The sequence below is a fragment of the Drosophila navojoa genome, chromosome X (genome assembly GCF_054131105.1).
Source record: "Drosophila navojoa isolate 15081-1374.11 chromosome X, UAZ_NAV_1.0, whole genome shotgun sequence".
NCBI lineage: Eukaryota > Metazoa > Arthropoda > Insecta > Diptera > Drosophilidae > Drosophila > Drosophila navojoa.
Window position 1 is genome coordinate 18,910,286 of NC_142895.1, and position 10,539 is coordinate 18,920,824.

Here is a 10,539-nt window from a genome sequence, read left to right on the forward strand (position 1 = left end):
GAAATGGAAATTGCCCACAGCATTTTATCTATAAATTATTGAATAGCACGTCAATAATTACAATTTAGCAATGATAAAATCCAAAATCAGCCAAATCATATACATACATAGATACTCTGTGTATAGATAGCTGTGTATGAAAGCATTTCGTCATTTGCTGTCTCGCTCTAATTTCACAATGAATTGCGTTTTCATGTATCTCCTGTCTCTGTCGCACAATGCAAGTCGAATGAAAAGTCGGAGTTCAATTTGGGGCGATTAACTTTATTAAATAAGTATATAATGCATGCATAATCATAATATGTATGTAATAGGCTGTTGTGGTCTGCTTTTATTCAAAATCAGGCGGAATGCAGGCCGCGGCTCGGCCACCTCTTAAATAAGCTTGAATTTCTTGTGCTGGCTCCTGCTGTTGCTTATATTGCTGCTGATTAACTAGGCGGCCTGCACCGATTGCTTCTGTGAGGAGCTAATCTTATCGCCCAAGCTAAGTGCCATGCCCTGAAAGAAAAAAGAAACATAAAAATGTGAGAAATATGCTGGAGGCTCTACACTTACCTGGCTCTTGGCGCGAATACGTATGTGGCCAGTAACTTTCGAGTCGGGATCATCGACAGGCTTCTCAATGCTCAGATTAGCAAGAGCGTTCTCCCCAAAGATGGACCTGTTAGAATGCGAATCGTTAGACTGGACAGGAATAGAGTGAGAAGCAATGCGATTCGTACTTGGCATACATATTGGCGGCCATGAAGCCACATTGGCCGGAGAGCGCCTTCTCGGGCGTCAGGCACTTCATGTTGGTGCTCTTCAACAGGTGCTTGAGGTACTCGTGCAGATCGGTGAAGCTGGTGTTGACGGTTACCTTGTTCTCCCACTCAAAGTCCTGCCACATCTGACGGAACTCGGTGTCCGTGCAGCTGGCCGGAATGATATAATCCATGATGTCAATGTGTATGGTATTGAGTACCACGACGTTGGTGTTCAGCGCCGTGTCGTATACTGCTCGATGTGGAATCAGTAATCAGTAAAGGACGTAAACGAATCATTCCTACGTTACTTACCTATGTTGCCAAAGATGATACCATTCTCTGTGGAGGAGACCTTCACGTTGGCCTTGATGTTGCAGAAATCGTGAGGCGCCAGCACCACCGGATGCGGACGCTCCACTAACTTCAGATCACCCAATGTCGCCAACTCCAATGTGCAGTTCTGCAGCGTATCATCTGGAATATAGCCAGATTATTGAAGCCTGTCTTTTAAAAAGGTTTCAGTTAGGAGATCGTCTTACTTGTTTGGTTCACAATCAAGACGTCCAAGACGATGTCGTACTGGTTGACATTGACGTAGGCCTCGGCATAGACCGGATCGGAGAAGCCAGTTAGCTGAGTGACCTTGTTAAGCTTATTGTTAGGCGAGGACATGTCGCTGATTTGGGCTGTCTTGGTGCCGGCCAATGCCTGATTCAGGCTGGACTCGAATACGTTCTCGCCCAACTGATTGTCGCGTCCATTGGAGAGCTGGGCAAACAGCACCGGCGAATCAGGCTGAACCTTGGCCGTGGCGCGCTGCTTCTCCTTCAGCATTCGCTGATCCTCCTCCGTTTGGGCATCCAGCATCTTGCTGAGTGCGTCCCGGCAGTCGTGCAAAAAGACGCCAACAGCCTCCGGCGTGCGCTCGCTAAGCGTGCGCAGGCAGAGCATGATGCGATCCGAATCATCGTATGTAATCGGCTTGGTGGGGAAGCCAGACTTGCCCAGATGCAAGATGGAGCTCATAATGAGCATGACCTGTGTGGTGAGACGGTTCACTGTGCGCGCATCCGTCACCAGCTCCACGTAGCGCAACGCCAGTTTGGTCAACGTGGCGGATAGGGCGGCGCCAAAGAAGAAATCCCCATCCATCAAATATTGACGCAGTGGTGGTCGCTTCTCCTTCTTGGTTACGCTGCAGGAAAAGAGGCAAACGATAAGGATGGCTGATATAAATCTGAATTGATTCGGTTACTTACGGTGCCAGGCTGTAGGCGCTCTGTGTGGCATAGGTGCCATCGGATGTGACCTTATTAGTGCTGTTTGTTGTCTGTTCACCACCGCCGGCTGTGCCTTGTTGTTGCTGCTGCTGCAGCTGCTCCTCGGTCTGGTCGCCGGCGAGGCGACGCTGCTCGGCATCGACCATGGGTATTTCGCCGAGAGTCTGCTGTATGGCCGCAATAACCTCGGGAATCTGTTCACCTTCCACATACTCGCCCAGAATCCAGACGGCGGCACGGTGGATCTTCGCCGATTTGATTTGTGGGAAGGCCTCGATCAGATGCTTGATAATAAGACCGCGCAGAGCCGGGAACTTTTGTATGGCTTCGCGTATAAAGATCAGCACATCGACGGCGGCCAGTTCGTTGGTGTCGGAGAGGAATTCCACCAGCACGGGGATCACACTGCTGGCCACATCCGGGAACTTGATGGAGCAGGTGTGCAGGGTGCGCACCAACAGCTGGCGATATTTGCCCGTGTCCTCGTGCTCCACGTTGTGCGTCTTGGCCACCTCCTTCTGCAGCACTTGGATCATTTCGTTGATGTTACGCGAGTAGACCAAGTCCATGGCCAGAGCCAGGGTCTTGCGGCGCACCTCGATGTCCGGGGCGGCCAGAACGCGCAGCACGTCCATCACCAGGTCCTGCATGACCTTCTCCATGTTCTCGTTCTCCTTCATGGCAATCAGACGGTCCAGCACAATGAGCTTCACATTGTTGTCGCTCTCCTTGACGATCAGCTCGATGTAGCAGCCGGCGGCAGCCTTGATGGCGGTGGGTGCCAGCGAGAGTGTGATCAGTGTGCCAGCTGCTTCGTAGCGCACTGCATTCGAGGATGAGTTGAGCAGATTGTAGATGCAACGAATAAAGCGCGAGCGTTCGGCGGGATTGGCGTGGCACACCTTGTAAATGAGCTCCACAATGACCAGTTGGAGGATGTCGCCGAAGCTCTGCACCTGATCAATGCACGACGCCAGAAAGTTGAGGGCACGCTCTTGGTCAGCATGCAGCAGCATGAGGAAGGCGTTGCGCTTGCACGACATGTCCTGCTGTGTATCAAGGAAGTTGGCAATCAGCTCCGGGCCATCGGGCACCAGCCAGTCGAAATTCTTGTATATGGTGAAAATGGCCAGTACGGCGTTGCGGCGCACGTACGAGTGCCGATGATCCAGGCAGGCGCGTATGGCCGGCATCAGAGGCTCCAGCAACTCCGGCTCCTTCAGCTTGCACAGAAAACGCAACGTGGAGCCACGCAAGAACTCATTCGGATGTTGCAAGTCCTAGAGGAGAAACGGTAAGTAAACAGTTCTGGCAAAGGTAATGCTGAGCTTACCTTGCGATAGGCATCGCACACGAGTATCATCTCCTGGAGCAGCTTGCCATCGGCGGAGGTCTTGGGCACGATTTCCCAGAAAATGAGCAACAGCTTTTTGATCATGTGATTTTGCACGGGCAGCACGAAACGTATGATGGTCATGATGAGGCCGGGATAGCGTTCGCCATTTAGCATTAGCTTGATCACCTTCTTCAGCGTCTCAATTTTCACATTCGTGTCGCCTTTTTCGAGGTCTTGCTTCAGCTGCATCTCGTTCGGCACCTCGAGGTCCGGCGAGTTGATGATCGTGTAACACGGCACTTGGGTCATCTTTGCACCAAACTAAGCGGCAACGCTGTCCACGATTTCTATACGGAATTTGTTATTGAATTGTGTAATTTATTGCCGATTTATTTCACTGTTTGTCTCCCAATAACCAATTCACTTGACGTGTCATTTGTTTCGAGGCAAAAGTTCAGTGTGACCAGCTACATCAGTTTTGACAATTGACATGTGTGACCGGATTACAGTTGCGTATGCCACTCGAGTCGTGCACAGTACCGCCAGGTGGCGCTATCATATTTGGTGCTGCTAGCGCACTCAGTGCTGCCATTGCGCGGGCAATTCAAATTTGGCAATGTACTGTTTATTTGATCAGCTCAGCTGCATAAAGAAGGAAATTTCTAGAGCAAATCTGATTAGCAAGTTCATTGTGCATACTTTCTTTCTTTTGATTACATTATGCATAACAACAGCAATAAACGGCAATAATTGGATGCGCTGTCCACCTGCCCCCCAAATGATCAGCTCTGATTAAATTTAAATTGAAAAATTCCCGGTACGTCATTTGGAAAGTCCCGTCGATGCGTTGTGTTGTGTTTTTCAATTGACCTTTCAGCACAACGTCTACGATGATATGTATACAAATCAGCATATGCCAATATATGTATGGCATTAGTTATCTAATCTGCTAAAGTGCGCCCAGATCCACACACAATCATACATATGCACATACATATATGCAAAGCTGGAGGACTATTATGGATAATTGAAGCCGAGCGCATTTAGTTATACATAGCGTCAGCATTTAATTGGTTTAGCTCGGTGCCCCGTCCAGCAAGTGCACCATTAGTAGGCAGTAATAACAATAAATGAAATACATAATTAAATTCTCCCGTTGCGATATATTTCAGAATTACTTTTGTGATCTTGTTTACCCAGACTTTTCCAGCGAATTCTATCAAGCTTCATTTAGAAGTCTACTACCGCCCACCACAGAGCTCAGGCAATTTGTTCAGCTACTATGTGTATACTACCGCGCCCCTCCCACGCACCTCCCATGGCCCCGCAGCACGCCACGCCCCTGCATTTTAAGTGAATCGCAAAAATTTATATTCGGAAAGGGGCTGCGCTGGGATCGTCGGCTGTGAGCTCTACAGAACAGGTTCTACTGACATGCAAATAAATCAATTGTTTGCCTAAGAAAATCACAAAAAAAAACACACACATTTAAAAAATAATAAAAAAGAACCTCGCATATAATTACACTGGGTATATGTATATGTATGTACATGTGTGTGTATATGTGCCTGTTTATACTGCAGGTCGGCTCGTCAATTATTACTCGACTAGGGGGCGGTAGGCGCTACGCGCAGAAAGGGGGCCGGTCGGTTTGGCGAGGGGGTGGGGGAGGGGGGTGGTTGTACCCTGTTGCTGAGTGGGACCTTAAGTGACATCGTTGCATTAATCCAATAAATACTCAGAAATTATTATACTGTAAGTGCCTTGTGGTCTATGCCGATGCTGTTCCACGGCGATAACCTGTTTAAAATAAAAAAACTACATTATATACATACATATATAGAAGCTATTTATGTATGTGTGTTGATGCACTTGCAGAAAAACATAGTGCAAATAGTATGCAAAAGAGCAAGAGCAATGTAATTTTCATAATGGGACTTTGGTTTATTATATATGGTATATGATATTATTAAATTTCTAGGTATAAAAATAAATTAAAAATAAATCAAAATATTAATTGTATATAAAATTTATAATTCTTATAACTGATTTAATTATACCCTGAACCCATTGAAAATGGGAAATCAGGGTATAATGGTTTTGTTAAAAGTATGTAACAGGCAGAAGGAGGCGTGGCAGACCCCACAAAGTATATATATTCTTGATCAGGACGACGAGCTGAGTTGATTTAGCCCTGTCCGTCTGTCTGTCCGTCCGTCCGTCCGTCCGTCCGTCCGTCCGTCCGTATGTATGAACGCGTCGATTTCAGAAGATATAAGAGCTAGAGACTTAAACTTTTTTTTAAAATGTCCGTATATATCACGCGCATATCGAGTTTATCACTAAAAAACGATAACTCATTCCGATACTTTTTTATCGATAAAAAACCTTATCGAAGATCAGTTTAAAAATTATATCTCCTGCATCTTTCAAGCTAGAGTCTCCAAATTTAATATGTATATTAAGATCATCTTTGTAAAAGTCGTATATCAAATACTAGAGACTTGTCCTTCGGTATACACATACATTTAAACATTATAATTATGTTCTGAACGTTTCATTACGATCGTACGTCTAGAAATTAAATTATTCATCAAATAAGTTATCATTATATTGCCACACTGCAGCGCAACCCAAGCGCAATCGCCTATATATGTGTGTGTGTGTGCGTGTGTTTGTTTGTATGTGTATGTGTGTGTGTGTGTGCGTGTGTGTGTGCTAATTATTATTGAAATATCAGTTCCTTGTAGGGTTCAGGGGATCTCGTAGTCGAGCAGTCTCGACTAGAGCTTTCTTACTTGTTTTTATATTCCTATTTATTTTTATTATTTGCCAACTATACTAAAAATTCTTGTAGTGTACCTAGGCATATAAAGATATGAACGTGCTCAGCCTTAAACAGTTTGCTGATTCAGCCAATTGGTAGAGGCGAACGGCAAATCAGCCGACTTACATTATGCCAAATAGAATTTAAATTGAACTACTTGATTAGTTAAGCAGTTGAATAAATATGCATGTGTATATATACACAAAATATACTCGAAATGTTTGTTAAATATGAATTATTAATTGGATTTTGTACATCTTTATTTATCACTAATTGTGGCATAGAGCTGGCTATTAAGACCTGCATAGAGCCAACTGGCTGGGCAAGTTTTCTGTGGCTCTGGCTCGAGATGAATCTCGTAGCTCAGCTCGATCGTGTACCCAATCATCCGTTTCAGCTGGGATTAGGCATGAAGATGCACTAATTAGAAGAGCTAGCGCGATAATTATCAATTGATCTATAAATTAATTCGGCATCCAGCCCATGCGCGTGGGCCGATCGACACGCCCTGTCGCTATTTCGTAGCGCAGACCTGAGCTCAGCCGGGAAGCACCCGCGATCGGGCAACGAGTGCCTGAGACGTTGCCATATACATACGTATCGTTTAATGTTTTTTTTTTTTCCTCTCTTTTTTTTGCAGTTGTCGTTTAATGGAAAGATCACCGGCAATCAAAACATTGGCGGGCATTGCAGTGGAGGCAAAAAAGGAAAAAGCAAAAAGCAAAATAAACCACACAGAACAAAACAAAACAAAATAAAAGACAACAGAGCAAACAAACGCGAAAATAATAGCAAATAGAGCAAAAAGCGAGACGAGCTCATCGCAACAGCAGCGACGACCCCTTGTCAGCGGCTAGCCTATAAAAAGCGCCGGCCGGCAAGCCGAGCTCCACAGTTGATCCAAGGCGACTACGATGGCATCAGCGACGATCACACGGATTCTGCCAGCAGTGACGCTGCTGGCGCTGCTGCTCCATGGCAGCTATGCTGCCGCCGAGGAGCCAATCTGTAAGCAAGCTCCCTGAGCATGCATATACATGTGTGCATGTGTGCATGCATATGTTGGACAGATCGTGACTAATCTACACACCTATGCATATACATCGTATATGCACATCTCTTGCAGATCGCTTGTGCGTGCCCCAAATCTACTACAGTGATTGCCAGAAGCTGCTCGCCGATCCCTCGGAGGCGGGCATTCGCATGGAGTGCGTAGCTGGACGGGATCGTGTCGAGTGCCTCGAGCTGATCGAGCAGCGCAAGGCCGATGTGCTGGCCAGCGAGCCAGAGGACATGTACATGGCCTATCATCGCAAGAACGAGGACTATCGCGTCATCTCCGAGATACGCACCCAGGATGACAAGGACGGTGAGTACGATCAATAGGATAAGAAGTGCGAGTGAGATGATTAGAGTAACAGAAAATCTGGAGAAATTGAGCAAAACAAAAATGTCTTTGAAATCTTGGCACTTGCGCGTAGAAAATCATCGAAATCGGTACCAAAAATAATAATAACAGAAAAATATTTATATAGAGAGGAAAAAAAAGAAATTTTAAGAAAAGTGATATTCAGTTTGAGTTACCAAAATTTACATATAAACAGAATTTTTTACTAGATCTGTGTAATAGTTTTTGAAACTATTGATGTTTAAATTTAAAAAATGATTATAAAATTTCACTCAATTATAAATTTACCTTATTTGAAAGCGAATTTATAAAAAAAAAGTGACTTTCAGTTTGAGTTCTTTAAGCTTCCATGTAAAAGAATCTCTTGTATGAAACCTTTTAGCTAGAGTTATTGTTGCATATTTTGATTTGATATCAGAAGAACATCATAGTGCATTGAGCTAAAGAAATAGATAAAATAAAAGTTATAAGAAGCGACTTTCAGTTTGAGTTCCCGAAATTTCCATATAAAAGTTTTTATTTAGATCTGTTTGAATCTGAATCTGAATCTATTGATTTTCAAATTTCAAAAAAATGATTATAAAACTAAACAGAATCATAAATTTATTATATTTGAAAGTAAATTAGTAAAACAAGCTTAAAAATGAGTTTGATATGCAACGAAAATTGCGAATTTGTAGTTCAAAACTATGCGTAATTAAATAATTATAATAACAAATTACACACATCTATTTGCACATTGTATGAATTACATACAAACAGACTATAAAAGGAATAGAGTGGACCTCAAAGCTAGTTCTACGACTGCCATAGAGGTCTTATGCTCATAAATATTTCTCTACTCGGAAACATAGACTTGTTACTGAATTTATTACATTAAAGTAAAGTAATTATTAATTTTATTAGTATATTCATTATATTCATTTCATATAAAATTAGTCAAGGCAAAGTAAAAAGTAGCTGATCTGCCTCAACAGATTTCTGATTAAGCAAACTCATTTATGATTGGACTCAGTTCAAGTCTTTGCTAGGCTTAAGATTTCCTAATTTCGACTTTGTTTTCTTACGCACATAATCACATTTGATCCTGCAGCTGACTTCCGCTATGAGGGCATTATCCTGGTGAAGAAATCGTCGGCGATCCACTCGCTGAAGGAGCTGCGTGGCGCCAAGTCCTGCCACACCGGCTTCGGTCGCAACGTGGGCTACAGGATTCCGATTACCAAGCTGAAGAATACGAATGTGCTGAAGGTCTCCGCCGATCCGCAGATCTCGGCCACGGAGCGTGAGCTGAAGTCCCTGTCGGAGTTCTTTTCGCAGTCGTGCCTGGTGGGCAACTACTCGGCGCATCCGGACACGGACCGCCTGCTGAAGAAGAAGTACGCCAACCTGTGCGCCCTGTGTGAGAAGCCAGCTCAGTGCAACTATCCGGACAAGTACAGTGGCTACGATGGCGCCATCCGCTGCCTGGACAAGGGCCAGGGCGAGGTCGCCTTCACCAAGGTGCAGTACATCAAGAAATACTTTGGCCTGACCGGCAACCCGACGGCGCCGGCAGCCGAGGGCAAGCCCGAGGACTTTGAGTATCTGTGCGAGGACGGCACACGTCGCCCCGTCACCGGACCGGCCTGCTCCTGGGCGCAGCGCCCCTGGAGCGGCTACATATCGAACGAGCAGGCCGTCCACGGCACCGAGAAGCTCCATCAGCTGCAGTCGCGCCTCGAGCGCTTCTTTAACAATGGCCTGCACGCCGACAATCAGGCGGCGGCCGCCCACCTGCTCATCCAGCCGAACGCCGTCTACCACAGCAAGCAGGAGGCCATCGATCCGAAGGTCTATCTGGAGCGTGCCGGCTACAAGGATGTGATCGAGCGCGATGGCAGCGCCATTCGCAAGCTGCGGCTCTGCGCCCAGCGCGACGCCGAGTTCTCCAAGTGCCAGGCGCTGCACCGTGCCGCCTACGCCCGTGATGCTCGCCCGGAGCTGGAGTGCGTCCAGGCCACCGACTGCATCGAGGCGCTGGCCAGCAACAAGGCCGACATGCTGGTGGCCACCGCTGCCAGCTATGCCGATGCACGGGAGCACAAGCTGTTGCCGCTGGTCTTCGAGAAGCTCCGGCCCGAGGAGCTGCTCGTGGCCGTTGCCCCGCCCACTCTCAGCCGCGACGACTTGCAGAAGGCGCCCATGTAAGACAGACAGATTGAGTGAGCGCAAGTGAGAGCAAGGCCTGAATTTTCCCCTCTTTTCCCTCTCTTTCCCCTCCCCAGTCACTTTGATGCCAGCAGCGAGCGCGCTCGCCTGAGCGCCGCCTTGTTGAACAAGCGCCGCAGCCTGGATTGGTGCAAGGTCGAGCCGAGCACGGAGCAGCAGCTGCTGATCGTGCCCGCCAAGCAGCTGGAGCAGCACAAGGACTGGCAGCTAGTCTGCCCCACCCTGGAGCGTCGACCCGTCACCGACTTCACCAGCTGCAACGTGGAGGTGCAGCTGCCGCGCGCGATCTTCGCCCGCGCCGACACCACGCCCGTCGAGCAGGAGACCATCAAGCATCTGTTCGCCCTCATCTCGGACCGCTTCGGCGCCCACGGCAAGTTCGTCGACGTCTTCGCCCTCTTCGGCGAGTACCAGAAGGGCGAGCAGAATGTGCTCTTCGACGTAAGTGTTCCCACCCCTGCCTGCCCTTGCCCTAACGCAATCCATTCACCAATCCATCAATCTCTCCCCCCCCACAGGACAATGCTGGCGAGCTGGTCACGAAGCTGGAGAGCGACTACCAGACCGAGGCCATCTACAATGACCTACGCTGCGATGCCAACAAGATTGCCAAGCAGTAACTCAAGCGGCCGTGGCATCTGCATATGCAGCCCATTATCAACTATAGCACTATAATGCATCCGTTTTTTTTTTTTCCTAAATATATACGATTATGATGATAGCCTAAA

General features: G+C 46.9%; 2 protein-coding genes across 2 annotated transcripts; one reads left to right on the top strand and one right to left on the bottom strand.

Annotated features, from left to right (window-relative positions):
- Nucleotides 1-248: 248 nt before the first annotated feature.
- On the bottom strand, nucleotides 249-3,853 carry betaCOP (coatomer subunit beta). Its single transcript, XM_018109836.3, has 7 exons — nucleotides 3,363-3,853; nucleotides 2,009-3,309; nucleotides 1,289-1,944; nucleotides 1,062-1,223; nucleotides 726-999; nucleotides 559-664; nucleotides 249-501 (listed from the first exon to the last, which is right to left on the bottom strand). The coding sequence occupies exons 1-7, from the start codon at nucleotides 3,672-3,674 to the stop codon at nucleotides 436-438; spliced, it is 2,877 nt and encodes a 958-aa protein (XP_017965325.1). The 5' UTR covers nucleotides 3,675-3,853; the 3' UTR covers nucleotides 249-435.
- A 3,157-nt stretch (nucleotides 3,854-7,010) lies between these two features.
- Nucleotides 7,011-10,532, top strand: Tsf1 (Transferrin 1). The gene is made up of 5 exons (XM_030388997.2): nucleotides 7,011-7,200; nucleotides 7,319-7,561; nucleotides 8,694-9,786; nucleotides 9,868-10,252; nucleotides 10,330-10,532. Exons 1-5 carry the CDS (start codon nucleotides 7,107-7,109, stop codon nucleotides 10,429-10,431), a joined length of 1,917 nt encoding a protein of 638 aa, XP_030244857.1. The 5' UTR covers nucleotides 7,011-7,106; the 3' UTR covers nucleotides 10,432-10,532.
- The last annotated feature ends 7 nt before the right edge of the window (nucleotides 10,533-10,539 follow it).